The sequence below is a fragment of the Coptis chinensis genome, chromosome 8, assembly GCF_015680905.1.
Source record: "Coptis chinensis isolate HL-2020 chromosome 8, ASM1568090v1, whole genome shotgun sequence".
NCBI lineage: Eukaryota > Viridiplantae > Streptophyta > Magnoliopsida > Ranunculales > Ranunculaceae > Coptis > Coptis chinensis.
This window is the reverse complement of record NC_141463.1, coordinates 14,694,028-14,713,233: the sequence shown is the minus strand read 5'-3', so window position 1 is coordinate 14,713,233 and position 19,206 is coordinate 14,694,028. Positions and strand designations below refer to the sequence as shown.

General features: G+C 32.4%; 1 protein-coding gene across 7 annotated transcripts; it reads right to left on the bottom strand.

Moving 5' to 3' along the window:
- Positions 1-1,452: 1,452 nt before the first annotated feature.
- Positions 1,453-18,803, bottom strand: LOC147480142 (agamous-like MADS-box protein AP1). 7 transcript variants are annotated; one of them, XM_086581018.1, is made up of 10 exons: positions 18,460-18,524; positions 15,995-16,069; positions 6,721-6,799; positions 6,207-6,271; positions 6,046-6,145; positions 5,655-5,696; positions 5,098-5,139; positions 4,904-5,001; positions 2,249-2,306; positions 1,453-1,699 (listed from the first exon to the last, which is right to left on the bottom strand). In XM_086581018.1, exons 3-9 carry the CDS (start codon positions 6,796-6,798, stop codon positions 2,273-2,275), a joined length of 459 nt encoding a protein of 152 aa, XP_086437144.1. In that variant the 5' UTR covers position 6,799; positions 15,995-16,069; positions 18,460-18,524; the 3' UTR covers positions 1,453-1,699; positions 2,249-2,272. The 7 variants fall into 7 exon arrangements, with proteins under 7 accessions (XP_086437144.1, XP_086437139.1, XP_086437140.1 ...); XM_086581013.1 differs by lacking the exon at positions 15,995-16,069 and having other exon boundaries at positions 18,460-18,803; XM_086581014.1 differs by lacking the exon at positions 15,995-16,069 and having other exon boundaries at positions 1,453-1,673; positions 18,460-18,803.
- Positions 18,804-19,206: the final 403 nt, after the last annotated feature.

The window sequence follows — 19,206 nt, the reverse complement described above, 5'->3', positions numbered from 1 at the left end:
AATAAATTTAATAAAAAAATTGAAAAAATTACATTGGCATGGGGCAAGTTTTGCCATCTGAAATAGAAACCGAAAATTTTGACGAAATGCATTAGTACATAACGTTATTTTAGCAATTTTTACTGACAGAAAAAACTGATGTGTCACAATTTTTTTTAGCAGCACGTTCAGGATGCTCTTAGGAAAATATATAATTCAAGAATTTGTATATTTAACCTTCGTTAAGGAGTAGAAAATAAATAAACTATTAAGTGTTGATTACGTTCTTTCACTATTAATCCAGTTTAATAATCCAATTACGAGATGGCATATATTTATTAATTCAGATTTAATAGATTCCTATTGATTCCTTGCAAGTTCCAACTTGCTTATTACAAAGATAGTAGAATTTTTCTTTTAATTTTGACATGTTCAATAGTTGGCACCTCTAAAGCACGGACGCACCTACTAATGGACTGTGTCCGCATCGGACGCGGACGCGGACACTGACGAGGCATGGACGCGCGATGGATGCGGTCAACATGGTCAAGACGCAGTCAACTAAGCTGGACGCGGGTCAAGACGCAGTCAGGACGTGGTCAATATGGTCAGGACGCGGATTTTGACCCAAAAAAATAAAAAATAATATTAAAAAAACTCAATTTTTTCATTTTTTGTTTTGTTAAGACTTATGACATATTTTTAAAGTTTGATTAGGAAATATTAAACTTAGTTTTGTGACTATTTATCTTTAATAGTTTTGAATTTATGAATGTTGATACATTTAATTTAGTTTTTAATATATAATTTATATAAAATAAAATTATAAATATTAATTAATTTTCGCGTCCTTTGCCGCGTCCACGTCCTACTTTTTTGAGATATAAGATATAACTGAGTCGACACGTCTGTGTCCGCGTTAGTGCAACATAGGTTGGCACAAGGTCGATTAGAAGTTCGGCTTGACAGAATTGAGTTTTGTTGTTATAAAACCGTGTGTCCAGATTCCAAAATATTTACAACCATTAATGTTGTGTTTCGAGATTATACACACATCCATCGACGTGTATGTCTATGCAAATCTACGGTTTACAAGGTTTCTAAATAGCTGGACATAATTTTGGAACAGCAAAACTAGACTTGGCTTGACAGCCTCATTGTACCACCCCGGGAAAATACTTGGGAGCGTAGTCTACAAAATCAAAGTTGAACGTGTTCACACTACTTATACGCTGTCCCAGGTAAAAATTTGCAGTTCTGAACTTCTGACGTATCCCTTTTGTTTAGTTCCTTAATGGTGGAAATACCTCGGTTTTCCTTCGAAAGTACCCTTCGAAATTCATGGAAGTAGGAGTAGCATCAACGAATATTTTATTATTTAGGTACTCGCTTGTCAACGTTACATACTGAACGATACCAAACTTGTTGCCACTGACGTTTCTACGCCGTCAGGGGCAAATCCATTCAAATGTGTAACAACATCAACAATCCCTTCAATTTTATTGCTTAAATGATTTTTTTCTTTTTTTAAAGTTGTTACAAACTAACACTATAATCTTGATGAAAAATTAAAAACATAAGCAATTAGCAATAGCAAACAAATTGAAAATCACGTCACTGCACGCATATAGCCAGGATAGCTTCAGCTTCAGCTGCACAACATTGTTTCGACTTTCACTTTCGATCTTCCGCACCTTTAAAAAGGCAGATCATTGGCCAGCTGACAGTATATGGGCTTTCATAAGATTACTATAACTAAAACATATACAGGCACCCATTAAACTTCTCCCTATCCGTGGTTTTCAGAACCGGGTTTTTTAACGGGATCAGGTCAGACAGGTCCCGGTTCAAATCACTAATTCAAATGAAACCTGGCCGGTTCTTTGTTGAGTAAAAAATACTACATACTTAATTTAGAGGAAAATATATAATATTTTGGTCAAGTCAACTCGGTAGAGTTGAGTAAAAACCACTGTGTTCAACCGATTTTTTAACCTAATTAGGGTTGAACCACCGAGTTATTGGACATCTCAAACCGGTGATGAAACCAGTTCCATGTTAAACCAGTTTAACATTAAAAAGTCGAACTGGGGAGCTCCGACTCTGAGTCAAATCGGCCAGTTCAAACTTAAATCGGCTGGGTCATAAACCATGTCCCCATCCATCTCATTAGATGCTCCTTAGTCCCATACTCTTTACATAATAAACACAATCTATTCCTAGCTCGAGTGAATATCAAATATATAAAAAAGAAAGACCCTAAACTTACAGTAGTATAGCAAATCTTGAAATATTACTTGAAGAACTGCAACGGTTGCTCTTGTAATCTGAGAATTAAAAAGTGTCGTGAATAAAATTTCAAGTTGGTAGATGAGTATGAGTACACATACTGTGAACAACAAAAGCCACGGTAATATCATTGAATATAATCAAATAACCTACAAATTTGCAAACTTGGAGAAATAGCTTCTTTTAGAATCAATTTCGAAGCATCTGCTAGAGGTTTCTGCATATCGCTAAACCTTAGCTGCAAGGTTACAAAAGCTTAAGAAGCCCACTCAAATGCCATTTTGCGATTCAATATAAGTAGTTTAACATGAACTGGTAGAGCAATGAGAATTGGTAAAACCGTAAAAGGCTCAGGCGTCACTTGGAGTGATGCGCAAATTTAAAATATGTCCGGACATTACTCCAAATGGCGTCCCTCTTTAGTTCTAAAAGTGGCCATTTGTAATTTTGAAACTCGGGCGTCACTCCGAGTGACCCTCTTTAATTCTAAGAGGGATGCCACTCCAAGTGAAGCCAGAGATTTTAAATCCTAATTTTTTACATTACTCCATTGGGAACTATCAAGTGTAGATAGTCTCTACATTATTGTGTAAAATGAGTTGAAAAATCCTACTGACACTTATGTGGAGCCTATGTGGAGGTGCAATTTTACACCCTCCATTGAAAATACCCTAAAACAACAACAATCTTCAATCAAACAAAGAGAAGAATGAATACAATTGGAAAAACCAAAAGCATAGTAGCGATCAAGCGGTAGTATAGTAATACAGATAACTACAATAGAAGCGTTGCTCAGCCAAGTCTTGTTGTAATAAAAATGAACAATAGTATTGACAATGATCAAGGACACAACCATGTTCGCACATAACATATTCAATTGGCCAGATACAATGATCAAACATCAGCAAACTACTTGCAAAAATAGTTGTTTAAATTACCTAAACAGCATAATTCTCTATCAATCATTACCAAAATTACCAAATAGTGTAAATTACTGACCCAGTATGACAACCTAAACAGGTCAAGATAATCTCTATCATAAAAAAAACGATTCAATATATCAGAAAATTAAAAAAATCCCAATTAAAACAAAAATAGAAAACCAGAGAACATAACATAGCAATACAAAAACCAGGCTACTAAAAATAATTACAAATACACCCAAAGAAAAAAAAAACTTAAGCGTTTAGACAACTATTCAAACAATCACCTCAAGTAAAAAGAAATCAAAAAGATTTATACACAAATTAACCAGTAATTTATTAATTTTTTTACTGCAAGACCGCCACGCGAAGATAAAGGAGAATGGGTTTGAGAAGATGAAAGATGAGGGAGGAAAAATGTGAAACTTATGGTGGGGGAGGGGAATAAAAAAAAATACAAATTAATAAATATATATTTCCAACCATCTCATACCATAAGCTTCTCATAGTTCAATCCCTTTTCCACCGTCTCCTCTAGTAGTTCATTTTTATTGCTTCATCTCAGTAAAATGCAACAGAGTTGCTACCACACCAGCTCACTGTTACAGAGAAAAAGATAGATTTTTTGACTTTTTTGGCCATGGTGCTTATTTAAGCAGTTGTAAAATTTGTGTTTTAATGAAAAATATGTGACTGGGTTGACTAATTGACTCTGAATTCGGTACTAAGATCCAAATTTGGGTTTTCTCAGGTAGTTGGTTGCAGTAAAATATCCATCGCAGGTGAAACTGGACTGGGAAATCGGCAAGGATGTTTAAGGGCCAAAATGAGGTCTCCACCCAGATTCTCGTACATGGTATACTTGTGAAGAATTTTTGAAGTCTGTAATTCAGCATTTCACTGTGGCAGAATGAGATAGCAACAACATCAAATAGTTTTTGGTGCATAGGCAGGAGGATGGAAAAGAAGATTGGATCTTTGGACATTTATGAACTCTCCAAGTTCCCACCAACATGAAATTCCTCATCTCTTATTGGTAGCGCATTTAAGTCCTGAGCAAAGCAGACATCATTATGGTGTGGTTCTACTAGAAAAGGGGTATGGTGGTACTTTTACCACCTTTTACCAACCAAATGGTTCAAATTCTTCTCATTGTCTTCTTCGTTCTTTTTAGTTATTAGAAGTAGTTTTGACATTGTAGTGCATCAAATTAAATTCTTGAAACATTTTGTTTTAACTTTTATTATAGAGGGTTGCAAATTGAAAGAGCCCAACCCAGCCAACTATAAGCACCATGTCTCCTACTAATATTTTGGACTGAGGTCAACTTTTGGTAGCAAGGCAGAGCTGTTGCACAGGGGAGAATTAGTTATATTAATTTGTAAAGAGGAACTTAAGACAAACCACACTATTATATAGGGGCAAACATTATTGTCAGACTTAAGAACACATTATTCTTCAACTAAAGTTTCAATAAGGTGTGCATACCAGTGAATTAACAAAAAAAGTGATGATTGAGAAATGCTACGAAATAAAATTTTGAAGAGATTCATAAAGACCGCCCCATTGAAAGACAACTCTGTATTCGAATACCAAGAACTAAATTGTAATGATCAATACAAGCACTAGGCAAAGATCTTTTGATTTTCAGTGAGATGGTCTCTATGCAACTCTATAGACAGTTGCTTCTGAAAATTCGTAAGAATGAATACCTGATGTTTGGAATAGGATGTGTCTCCAATGGAGGCAAGGATGGCGAGTTTTGGACATGTTGCTCAGAAAGGGATAATGTCAGCTCCATCTCTTTGATCTATTTCAGAATTTAAATATAGGAATTGTGACTCGTGTCTGTATAAGTTAAATTTGAGAGGTAAAAGAATGTACAAGCATAAATGATGCAACTCACCTGCTTCTTTAGATCGTTATTCTCCTCCAGCAGTGTTTTCTCCTGTCCGGTATTAGGGGACATGAGATTGATAGTATATAGAACAGAAAATTATGAATGGAAGTGTGGAACCAACACTGCATATAACTACTGAGAGAATAGTATACATTTTCGAGAAATCAATATCCTCTTACAAATTGTTGCAGGTTCTTCTAGTGAACCTAAATGGATGCAATGTAGAATTTACAGAATTTTAAGTATGACTGAAAGTAGTATCAAACACAAAAGTGATTGACATTGGAAGATCTTTGGCTATAGAAACAGGGGTGATTGACAGCATATACAATGAATGACAGTGGAAAACGTTACTTGAATTGTTTTGTAAATACAGCAAAAGAAGATGTTTGAAGATTTTAATATTTTTGGATAATGGTCATGCTCGTAACGATTATAAAGCAATATGTCGATAATCAGTCTTCATACCTATGGCTCAGTTACTCCATATCTTTTTCATTGACTTTTACAGCTCACTTCAGTTCAACATTTTATGACAGAAAAGAATGTTATAAAGGGTCTACCTTACGCTGATGATCTGTGATGGATGCAAACATGAGTTCGTTCTGCACAAGAAAATTTTCGTCATGAGCATTATGTGCCGAGCATATTAGGGCTGTCTTTCAGTATGTGGAAAATAAAATGGCACTTTTCACATAAAAGTTTATAGCTAGACTGCACCTTCTCATTACTTGATGTAAACACGTGTAGATTGCACGCAATTAAGTTAAAATATAACTTCTCTTTCATTTGATACAAATAACATATGTAGGCCACATTTCAAACAAGTTTAGATCAAGTAATAAAGAGGGAGGAATGAATTGAAAGCTACAAATTCTAGAAGTGCATATTCGAGACAAATCAAACGTGTAAAGTATCCCCTTCCTGCAAAAGAACAGAACAAAGATAAACTACCTTTCTTGACCTTGTTTGCCTCAGAGCATTATCAAGCCGTTGCTCTAATTGCTGAAGTTCTTTAAAACTCAAGGTATCAATCTCTTCTCCCATGAAATACCTGCAAATAGAGAATTGTGTCAGAATCAGTTATTCCAGATTATTATATAATACGCACATACCTTTGGCTTTTCTGTAAAGTCTCAAGCCTAGACTTGAGTTTGTTGTACTCAAAAGAAAGGCTTCCCTGCGGCATAAAAGAGTGAATTGAATTAATGATAGAATAATGTGGATCCTTTTAGAGCCAACTGGTTTTCCAAAACAAAATCTATCCAAAATACAAACAAATATAGGAGTGGGGAAAGAAAACAAAGATCTAGTCCCAAGAACAGGTTCAGTTGGTTTGACAGGACTGCCTACCTCCTAAAGCTTGTTTGCCAATCTAACGAAAAATGCTTATTCCTTTGGGCTGAGATCTCCGTAAATTAAACTTTAAACGAAGGTGTACGAACACACAACTACAATAAGTTTTGGGCGATCATATCATTCATTTCAACAGCTTCCAGAGACTCACAAATGGATGAACATGTGTTCACTTGTTTATTAAATATGGAATTTACTCAGTCTACTTCACTGTGCAATTCTGACTATGATTTTATGACAATGTACACGAGATTAGTTCAATAGTACGTGCACCTGCGATTCCAGATCAGTCGCAACAAGGTCCTTAGAGGTATGAGAATACCGTTGATAGCGTTCAAGGATGCTTTCCATGCTGTTGCAAGACCAAACAGATGTTGAAATTCATCAGTATAATCAGTGACCATTTCAGAAGCTCATAATCTATGAATGCTTTGGTACATTCTTTTTGCAAAACTCTACCAAGTTTTTTATGGACAACTATATTTACATTGGCACTGCTTAGTACAGTTACATTCCAGAGCAATTCGTGGATAATTATATAGGTTATAAGCGATAAAAAATCAGTTTACAAAAAAAAAAACAAATATATGATATTAGGGGTCTGATCATTCCATCAGTGGCCTTCAAATTATTTTAGTGCTGAGTTGCTGACTCCCACTCCATTTGTTAAGTTCAGATTACCCAAACCAAAGCAAAGATCAAAGAAAACTTAAACAAACAAACAAAAAAGGGAAAGCAAATAATAATACTAACGTGGTTTGATCAGGGACCATTTTTTGTTAAATTTCTTGATCATCCGCAACGGCACAACGGCACAATTTTAATAATATAATATTTGAATTGTCCTCTACAAGTAACTAAACTGGTGTAAATCCAGTGGATCTTTAAAGTCGATCGAGCCTTTTGAGAAAATTGATGGGATTAATCCAGTGGAACGCGGGGTGTAAATTCAGTGATACGGGATAACTTTTGGAAAACGTTTTCTTTCTCTAAACCCATTAAACATAGTGTCAGTTGAATGCCCAGAATTAGTACTATGGGTGTCAGAGCGGGTTATGGCCCAAATCCAAATCCATGAGTCAATTTAATTATTAACAAATAAAAGATCTGCTTGAGATTATAAATCTAACTATATATATATATATATATATTATAGGCTACTCCACTCTTTGGATACCCAAATTTAATAGCCACTAATAATAGATATATCCAATTGATCTAAATTTTCAGCTTCACAAAATTCTTACATCATGGTGGAAATTGTGTCATTCAATTACATGTCAAAATATCTACTCCCCACCCGTAAAAATATAACATATTTATATATATAAAAATTATAATTACACAAATTAGATGTTATTTTCCTAAAATGTTTAGAATTATTTCATGATAAACATAAAGTACACATATATTAAAACTTAAAAACAAAAAAAAACAAAAACAAACACTTGAGAAAAAGATGTAAAAGACTAATAATAATGGTGGAAATGTATCAAGAAAACTAATGATATATATAAATATATATATATATATATATATATAAAAATCAATGTTCAAATATATTTATAACATATACTTTTTTGGATACCCAACACAAAATACACAATAATAGATATATGCATGTTAAGCACTCAAATTTTTTTTTCCTAAACAAAATTGTAAATCAATTCAATTTTCTAATCAACTAAATACACTTAAAAATTAAGAAGTCAAAATATCTATTTTGTTTAGACCAAGATCAATGCTTTTAGACAAAATAAATATTATATAGTAAAATATGTTATCTTAGATAAGGACAAAATAGGATAGATTTTAAAACTTAAAAACACTATGGTCTCTCCCTTTACAAAAGATGTTCAAAATATTTTGGCATCCTTATATCGTGTAATTATAACTCATATCATTACTTCCCTAACGATATATGACTACATAGAATTAGTTTGATAATAATATTTTACATGAAAATAATGTTGTGTTTTTAGCTTGTAGCTCAAGGGTTGTGCATCCTTCCATTATAGGCTCATGGGATCAAAACTCACCTAAGTTTGCCATATATACTTTCTCGTGTAATTAATTAAACCTTCAAAATACACAATAGCCATTATACAAGTTGGTGACTAATTTTTTTTTCCAAACCAAACAAATCTCTATAAAGGTTGGTTCAATTTTCATGGAAGAGGTAATTAGATTAAATAAAAATCTAACATTTTTCATTGTTAATTTAATATTGTATCACCAATGTCCCTCAATGCTAATTAGACAAAACAAAATTCAAATAAATAAATAAATAAGAATTGTAACAAAATAGGATAGATTGAGATTATTTACTCATATTTGTATCTAAAAATATTCACACAACAATATAAACATCTTAGGGCATATGACTCCACTCATTGTCATCATTATGCCCTATTGCACAACATCTAAGGAATACATTGAGATAATACTTTAGATTCGAGATATAGGGCATTCCTCCTCACCTATTAGTGGTGCAAAGATTTTTCCATTATGAAGCGGTGCCCAATCTTATAAACATATATCCAATTGTTCTAAATTTTTGGTTTCATAGTACTTTCCTATGTAATTAAACCTTCAACATTGTGGCAATAGCCATTATACAAGTTGGTGACTACTTAGGTAGACCAAACCGAAACCAAATCTCTATAAAGGTTGGTTCGCTCGTTTGTCATGGAAGAGGTAATTAGATTAAATAGGTGGTCTAACATTTTTCATTGTTAATTTAATATTGTATCACCCTATGTCCCTCACCCATCTAATTACTCCAATTAACAAATTCAAATAAATAAATAAATAAGAATTGTCAACATCTTTGACTCCAAGGTACGCCATACGCTAATGTAGGAGGCGCGTTGAGATTATTTACTCATATTTGTATCTAAAGCCTCACACAACAATATAAACATCTTAGGGCCGCTCCACTCATTGTCATACGGTGCCCTATTGCACAACATCTAAGGAATCGAGATAATACTCAAGATTCGAGATATAGGGCATTCCTCCTCACCTATTAGTGGTCGAAAGATTTTCAACTACGAAGTGCCCAATCTTATAAGACATATATCCAATTGTTCTAAATTTTTGGTTTCACAGAGCTCCTATGTCGCAGTGGACATTGTGGCTCTCCCCCCCCCCCCCCTAAAAATATAACATATATATAAAGCATAATTACACAAATTATATGTTATTTTCTTAAAATATTTATAATTATTTGAAAAAATAGCCAAAGTAGGTAACGTACTTTTCCGAAAAATTCAATTTGAGTAACATACTTTTTTTCTCGTCAATTTGGATAACGTACCTATTAAATTCGTCATTCCAGGTAATTTGTTAACTCACCGTTCAAATCAGCCTATGCGGCAGCCATTTTTACATGTGTAATATATCTACTTCTGCCTATGCGACAGCCATTTTTACATGTGTAATATATCTATTTCTGTTTAATTCTGTTAAGAAATAGATATATTACACATGTAAAAATGACTGCCCCATATAAGCTGATTTGAACGGCAAGATAACATATTACCTAGAATGACGAATTTAATAAGTACGTTATCTAAATTGATGAGAAAAAAAATATGTTACCCAAATTGAATTTTTCGGAAAAGTACGTTACCCACTTTGGCTATTTTTTCTAATTATTTCATGAGAAACATAAACTATATATAATATATTCAAACAAAAAACCTTGAGAAAAAGATACATGCAATAGACTAATAATAATAGTGGAAATGTATCATGGAAACTAATGATATAAACCAAATAAGCAATATCCGACCACTGCACTAGATAAGTGAAAATCATTGTTCAATGAAAAGCAACCTAACTATAAAACATATATAATCCCGCAGACTGACACAAAATACACAAGTACAGTTCTTGTATGTTATACTTGTACACTTAATTTCTTTTTCTTAAACAACTGTTAAGAAATTCAATTTCCTAATCAACTAAATATACTTTAAAATCAAGAAGTAAGAGCTATGTATTTTGGTGAATGTTGTTCCACCAAGATTAATGCTCTTTACACAAAAATAAAGATTATATAGTAAAACTTGTTATCTTAGATACGTACAAAATAGGGTAGATTCACAGTAAAACTTGTTATCTTAGATACGTACAAAATAGGGTAGATTCACGAAAATGGTAAGACATTGAAGCGCATACATAAGACATTCAAACACTCCTAAAACCCAATCCCAATACCTATATACCCCCAAACTCCTACTCGAGTATCAGTAAGACATATTGAAGCACGTACAAATTAAAAAACAATCATGCATCCTTCTTTAAAATTAATTGTACTAATAAGAAAATATTTGACTAGTTTCATGAATAACAGTCTATGTTTGACGACATAGTAGGTCAAAGAAAATTTTCGCACCATTTATCAGTAGAAACTTTTAATGGAGAATCATATTGGTAAAGAAAAATTAAATTTGGAAAACTGCATTAGTTGGTGACTAATTGCATAAGGGTGAAAGTTTATTTTGATGGCGAATTCTACCAAATGTGGCAAATTCCACTATATTTTTTTGTATTGCAAAATATTCCAAAGGAAGTAAGAACTTCTCATTGACTATATATCAAATCACTCATGGATTGGTGACCCCTCTGCGGGTGTCACTTCACTTTCTATTTGAAATTAAGGTGTTTCTAGAGTATATGCAATCCTAAAGCTAAATAAATGAAACTTTTTTTTTAATATAAAGGGTGGAAAAAGTTGTTATGCTTTTACCATGTATAAGTAGGAGAAGTTTCAACTATAAACCCTAATTTAAACAACAACAACAACAACACCTAATATGGAAGAGAATGAGGAACATGAGGAAATACACTCATTTATTTATTTAAGTTTTTTGTTTTTTGGATTGGTAAGCCTGTTTTAAATGAGATCAGCAACTCTTTGATACTAGCGGGGTTCGAGTCCCAGACCTCTGGTATCATCACCCAAAGGTTTTACCGACTTTGCTAGTCGACACCTGCACTTATTTATTTAAGTTAAAAGGTAATATCGTGAATTAATGAAATAGAAGAGATATCAAAAAATAAGAAAATAAAATAAAAGAGTTTACATTAATGATATATTGGAACCTTGTTCCAAAGCATAATCACTAAACAACTGTATAATTAATAGGTCTTCAATTTTGCATTCACTCAACATTGGTTTTTTTTTTTTTTTTTTTTTTTTTTTTTTTTTTTTGGTGATACCTCTCCTAGCATCCCATTAAAATTTGTATCAAATAAGGAGCTCCGATACTAAGTAAGTTAGTGGCAATTATAGGAAAGCTAAATCAATACAATGACAAATAGACCACTAAAAAAAGGTGATGGAGATGAGACAACCAAAAGAGGAGTTCGATTAGGGTTTGAAAGAGTAGTAAAGAGTTTTATTGTCTCTTTATTCTACATCTATATATAATATTACATACTTGGGTGGTAAGAAATCCAATATACAAAATAGAAAGAAAATAACACTCTTAAACAAGAAAAATCTTGTATCTTTCTTAATTCTAATATATTATTACTAAAGAACGTCAAATCAACCAAAAGTTTTCCAACTTTTAAATTGGGTTGTGTTTTTTATCAAATCAAACAAAAAGTTCAATTTTTCAAAAAGAACCTGTGTTTTTCCACCAAAAAAAAAAATTGATTTCAACAAGTTACCAAATAAAGTATTATCTTTGAAAGTAAGTTTGTTATAAAAGAATAAAAATAATAGAGATAAAAAATTTTAAAAAAAAAAAAAAAAAAATCTTGCAGCCGAAGAGAAGGTACAATTGTGAACGAGAGCTTAGTAGGGGTGGTGTTGTTGTCTTGCTGGCAACAGAATAGTGGGTGCAAGTTGATAGCGGTGGTTATGGAATAGGATAAAAGCTCACTTACTTTGATAATTACTTAGACACATTAGGCATTTTTGTAGATGTCTCTTTTATTTATTAATTTATTTTTTAGGTTATAAGATGTAAACAACAACGGTTTCTTGCTTTTTATATTGAGTCACTTACTCAGAAAACCTAAAGTTACCATTATATAACATATGTCCAATGAAGTTCAACTTTCTTAAAATCCCCTACTCAAACACCTACTTTTTCTTACCTAAAACATTCATACCATGATTCACATATATTTGATTTATCAAGATATACATAAATTTTCTTTTCCAACCAATGTGTAGAAACGCAATACCTTCTAACAACTTTTGACTAATAATGCAAATCATGTATTTTAAGAATAAAAAAGATTTAACATCACTTTGAAAAGAAAAAAAAGTAACAAATAGAGAGAATCGTAATCAACCAATTATTTAAATTGATTCTTTTAACTACTGAAAAATAGAGTTATCTACTATGAGTTGTAAAAAACAATTCCAACCATATCTATTTCTTTAGAAATGAATTGAGAATGGGATGTTTTGGTTAATCATAAAGTAATGTTTGATAGAAAAAATATATGTGAATTTCAATATAAACTTTTTGGCAAGGGTAATCAAAAAGTAATGTTTGATGAATGAGCGGTTTCATTTCGAAGTTTAAAAAGCAAGGTTTTGTTGGAACTTCATGGAAGAATCTATATTAAAAATAGTAACTAAAGGGTTCTAAGGGTAAATAACTCTTGCTCTTTACCAGTAAGATACTAAATGATTACCGGGCCTTTAGCCCAACTCATGTTACAGTAACTATATTGTGACCCTCACACATGCTCCATGCATCCATATAAGTTAGCAACTTTTATCTTAGACTAATTTGTATGCATATAATCATGAATGAAACAATAACATAATATTTTTCTTCAAATAGTTCTGAAAATCAACTAACATATTATTTCTTTTATGCTACTTCTTTTTGGCGTAAATTCCTTAATGATAGCGCATGCTAATTGATTTTACATTTAACTATATGAAAATTTTAAGCAAATAATCAAGAAATCACAATATATTTCAGGGGTTTTATATGAGTTAGAAAATACGCAAATTTATTTGGGAACCAAAATCTTTTAATATAAACATTTTGTTACTTATAGAAGACTTGCATACTCTTTTTTAAGCTTTATTTATGTTTCCTTAGAAATTAGAACACACAAAAAAAAAGATCCTGCTCAATCAAAAAAAGTGCACTACACATAAGAAAAAGGAGGCATCTCTAGGTTTTTCTCACTAAGATAATAGCCTAACGTAAGCCAAATTCTTCTCTAATTGTATATTAGGTTTTAGCTCTACCATTAGTTGACGTAGTTGACTCGTTTCTTCTTTCTTAAAGGACAAAATGTTAATCACACGGCAACTCATGTGTTTTATTGAACAATATTAAGATAAACATTTGCACAAGCCACAAGCCACAAGCCACTTATTTAGTGATCCTTAAAATGTGCATAACGAGAATCTAACATGCAAATTTTAGCAATAATTTGCTTCCTCACAAATGAGGGTAGCGGATGGGGAATCATTGGGAAGCAAATGAGAGTAGAAGACTTTATGAGATGAAGCTGAACTATGAACGATTGCCTATGTACCCAAGATATATTTTCTTCAGGATCAAGTGCCACATAGTTCCATTTTGTGAAAGAAAGTGGATTTTATATGAATATGGGGAGAATAGAGTTGTTCGCTTATATCACAAGAGATTTAATGTTTAAAGAGAACTTTTCTATGAGATTGAGTTTTTATTGATTTAATGTTTCATTAACAACATATTGTCAAATGCGGCAATTAGATTAAGGGAGGGATATTTGATCTTGACACGTAAACAAACTCAAAATCGTTAGGGCATTTATAAGTTTCGGATTAGGCTAATATTTTGTAAATATAATCTCCTATCTATTCTAAACATTGTCACAAATAATCAAAAAAATCAAAAAATTTCAAACTTGTCAAATGTAGTTAACAATTTACAAAATTTGGCTAATTGTAGACCGTTCATTTTCACCATTTTTGATACTATATTTGGCAAGTTTAGAAATTTTTGATTTTTTTGATTATTTGTGACAATGTTTAAAATAGTTAGGAGATCATATCTACAAAAAATTAACCTAATCCGAAACTTATAAATGCCCTAACGATTTTGAGTTTGTTTACGTGTCAAGATAAAATATGTCCCTAGAACCCTTTCCTTATATTAATTTAGCCAACTTGGGATTCACCAAAGTATTGGGCTTTATGAGACGCGAAGTGGATACACAACAAAAATATAGGGATATTTAGGCTTTGGTGCCACTTTTTAGACCGATATTAGAAAATACTATCACTTTTCAAATAAATTAGGAAATAGTACTACTTCTGTTAGTTGACCATCAGTTAACTAAATTGTCCACGATCAAATTGTTTCAATTTGTTTGGATTTTTATATTGTCCACAATGCCCTTTCAATATGCCTTTCACGTAAAAAAAACATAGGGTTTTTTAGGTTTTGGTACAACTTTTAATAGTAATATTAAAAAAATAGTACAACTTTTCAAATAAATTATGAAACAGTAAAACTTTTGCTTGTTTAAAAATGATGATGAAATTTAAAAATTATGGTAATAGTGATGAGAAGGGTTTATGTACTAAATTTTAGATTTCGACGAAGAATCTTCGTGTGTAAGTGTTTGAGAGAGTGAATAAATGTTAGGGTTTGAGTAGGAGAAGATGATGGGTCTAATGGATAGAGAGGAAGATATTGTTACGTACAATGGATAGAGAGAATGATATGTAGAATTTTTTTCTCCTTATTTCACCATTTCTTCGATATATGCAAAATAAAAAATTAACGGCCAATTTTATATCGCAATGACCACCAAGGATGTAACACGCGGTGAAGTGACTACTTAAAAGGTTGTACTAAAACCTAATTACTTCTTAAAAAGTGGTACTAAAACCTAATTATTTTAAAACACGTGAGGGACACACTGTGGGCTAATGTCGCCATTTTGAAAGTATTAGCAGATTGACCTTGGTCAATTCGATCAACTGACAGTCAGGAAAAAAAAATAGTACTATTTCCTAATTTATTTGAAAAGTAGTAGTATTTCTTAATATCGATCTAAAAAGTACCAAAGCTTAAATAACCCAAAAATATAATATTGTACTCGAACTCATCAAACTATTTTTTTTTTCAAATTCACTTATTATTTATTTTTTCAAATAAATTTATATTTTATTTAATGTTCAAAATAAATCATACAAAAGATTCATACATCAAGTCAATTTTTTTATTTTATTTTAATTTTTTTCATAGTTGAAAATTTATTCTCAGATCCTTTAAATTCTATTTTTCTTGATAAAGGTGGGAAATGAATCAACACTTTGGGCCCAACCTCCCAAATCTTTGACCAATAAAGCTTCATAGTAAGAATTATATAATATATATATCATCAAAATTTTGGGCACAATAATAAATTAATAAATAAAATAGAGATCTAATTATGAGTTCTTGAGTTAATTGTTGCTATTATATGTGTGGAAAACACATTATTAATGGGTAAAGCAACTGTAGGAATTGCATGGGAAGTTTTGAGATCTCTTACGACCACAAAAACCAAAGAAACTCACCTTAAGCTCTTTAAGTATTTTAGGCTTTGGCCCTTCCTTCCTAATCACGTAGGATGCACGTGAAGGGCATTTGGCCTTTAAGAAAAAATAAATAAACAAATCAACTCACAGTCAAGGTGCTAAAGCCTAATAAACAAGTAGATGAGAACCAGGCCCTAATTACACTATTCTATAATCTATATTATTGTAGGGAGCGAAACCACGTATACCCTTTATAAAATTTAAGATCCAACTTAAGTCAGTAAATCTCAAAATTCTGACTGTACTGTTGCATTTGGTTGAAGTACTCTTGGGTTCACATCTATACGTGAGATGGATGATGCTCGAGCAAGTAGTTCAACAAGATGATGAAAACTATGTATAATATAATAAATAAGAAGGGAGAGGTGGAAAAAAAATTGACATTTCTTTTAATTAACTAATTTGTAACATTTTTACAGAAACTTTAGGGGTTCCAACCCTTACACTACCAAGAAGCACGAGAAAAGATTCTAAATATGGACGTACATGGCACATCATTACGCTTAGGATGTACTCTGGTATCACCTTCGCACTTGGTTGCAGCACACCAAGAATAGAGATCAAAATACATTCTAACAACACGGGTCGGGGAGTCAATATATCCACCCCGCGCACAAGATTCCATAAGCAGGTCGGGGAGTCACTATATATTTCACCCCGCGCACAAGCTTCCACAAGCACACCAAAATCTAAAGGAAAAGGTAGAGTACCTGGGGCAACCTCAAAGAGTTGCTAAAGCATTGGAAAAACAAGAAGGAAGACAAGAAAGTCACAGTATATATATATATAGTTGCTAAGCATTGGAAAAACAAGAAGGAAGACAAGAAAGTAACAGTATATATATATGTGTGTGTGTGTGTCAAAGAAATTAGACAACACAGTGCATTAGTGTTATGGTGAATAGCAACATGTATAAGGTAAACACAAGTATCATAGGCCATCAGGCCAACAACTAACGAGATAAAATGAACTAGCAAAATGTCATGTGGATATTTCATTAATGTGTCAATGGTCAAAATCAATCCAATCCAATACTTCCATTCTCTGTTAAATGTGTAAAAGCTTAAAAAGCATTTACATTGTGCAATAATAGCAAGAAAATTTTCACATAAATGAGGGGGAAAAAAAAGACTTTAGCAACAAAGAAAACTTAATATCGACATTTAAGAAAATATATTATAACTATAATTATTACTACCAGCTACTGAGTGTAGCTAATTGTTTTATTTCTTAATTATAATATTGTCACTGTTACCACATACATTATTAATGTGGTCATTATTTGTGTTGAATAGAAAGCAAATAAGTACCACGTATGCGGTGTGCACTCGAAAAAAATATCTAGCTTTCTGATGCAGGTTAATATATATAATAATAATTAAGAAGGCTATTTAATATATGAGTAGATAAAAAGCCAAATTTATTAACACGACACTCTAGAGCAACTGAACAAGTACGAGTCGCAGTCTGATGAATAAATTATGTATTATAGGGTTGAAGTAAGCCAGCGAGATAAGTGATAGACATCTAAACTGCTACAAAAAGAAAATAGAATCTGAATACAGAGACGCTGATTTAGTTGGAGAGCAATGTAGTTGATTTAGTTGCTAAAGGTGCAGCTCTCCAACTGAATGAGAGTCAAGTGTTTGAAGGGAAGCCACCATGGCCTGCTAAGATGGGAGGCTCCCTATGAGGTCTTTTTAAGATTTTGTATGACCTGTTCACACAGCTTTTGTAACTCTTTGTAAATTTTAATATACTATTCCTCTTACCAAGCTAAAAAAAAACAGAATCTGAATACAGAGATCTAACTCACAAACAGTACAAACAAAATTGAAACATTCAAAGTAATCCTCTACTGCCAGCTTTTAATAAACTGTTACCACAAAAAATACAGAATAAAAAAAATCACTTTTTTTTTTTTTGAAAAAAATAAGACATTTTATTTTCAATTAGCAAAATTTTACCATTAGAACAAAATTTACACTCAATCCCTAGACCATTTGTAGACGTACACATAATAATGCAATAATGGAATGAGCATAGGGTTGTAGCGATCCCTCAACTTTGCAAGTTTTTTTCTATAAAGAACTTTACAAGTACAGTAACATGCCCCCCCAAACTTTAAGTAGTATCGAAAATACACACGCACCGTCTACTATATATATATTTATATTTATTAACGAATCTAGTCGACTAAATGCCTGACAGTGAAGCCGCACCTAAAAACACACGCTACACCCCACACTTATTATCACCATTACTTTCACCATTAAATTACAATACTACCACAAGCCCAGTACGGAACAACTGCTTCCCAAAAATGGAAAAACCGATTGAATGTTCATCATACTAAAATTAGAAACAAGTATTTACAACGACTGAAATTGGATACAAAATATTTACAACTACTAAAAACCAAAACTCAGACATAAAATTAGTACCTGTCATTAGTGCTATACTCAGACAATTTCCCTTTGACAGAGAAAACAATCAACGCGACATCAGCGTCACAAAGAACAGAAATTTCATGAGCTTTCTTCAGCAGTCCTGACCTCCTTTTCGAGAACGTAACTTGACGATTGATCTTGTTTTCAATCCTTTTCAGCTGAACTCTACCTCTCCCCATTATTTCTTGAACACCTAAATTCTTGAAGGGGTGAAACTAAAATTATCTTGCAGGCAAAACTATAAAAGAAGGCTTGACAAAAGTGGAAGCAGAACAATGAAATGAAGATAGATTCCAAAGTTTGGGCTATTCCTTAAGTTTTCTATTTTTGGTTAGCCTTTTTATCTCTCTACGTTTGTCTAGCTTTGATTGGGTACACAGAAAAGGCAAAGAACATTTACAACCAATGAGAGAATGAAACGTGGAAACCTCGTCAGAAGCAACTATTGGTCTTATAGTTTCTCTGTGTAATTTAATTATCTTCTACTTTGCATTGTCATTTGACTCATTTCTAGGTGGAAAGTAAGAAAGACACGGGTTGGGTAAATCCATGCCGTGCGCTTTTTCAGCTGTTAAAAGATTGGAAATTTCCGTTTTTGGGCGCTTTATTCGGGAACTCTTCATCTGACTTTTCAGGAATCTTTAGACCTACGGGTTTGCTCAATTGTTTACTAGTCTGTCTACTAACAAAAGCTAGTCGATCACAGCATACGCGCGGTTCAAGTTGTATTAGGTCTGTTTG

What these genes read in the sequence shown, in the direction of transcription:
- LOC147480142 (XM_086581013.1), bottom strand. Translation starts at nt 18,644, where the DNA reads ATGGGGAGAGGTAGAGTTCAGCTGAAAAGGATTGAAAACAAGATCAAT. An exon ending in GAGTATAGCACTAATGACAG is followed by an intron (nt 6,800 to 18,459) that starts GTACTAATTTTA and finishes GTCTTGCAACAG; the next exon opens with CATGGAAAGCATCCTTGAAC. An exon ending in TCACAGATCATCAGCGTAAG is followed by an intron (nt 5,140 to 5,654) that starts GTAGACCCTTTA and finishes AATACCGGACAG; the next exon opens with GAGAAAACACTGCTGGAGGA.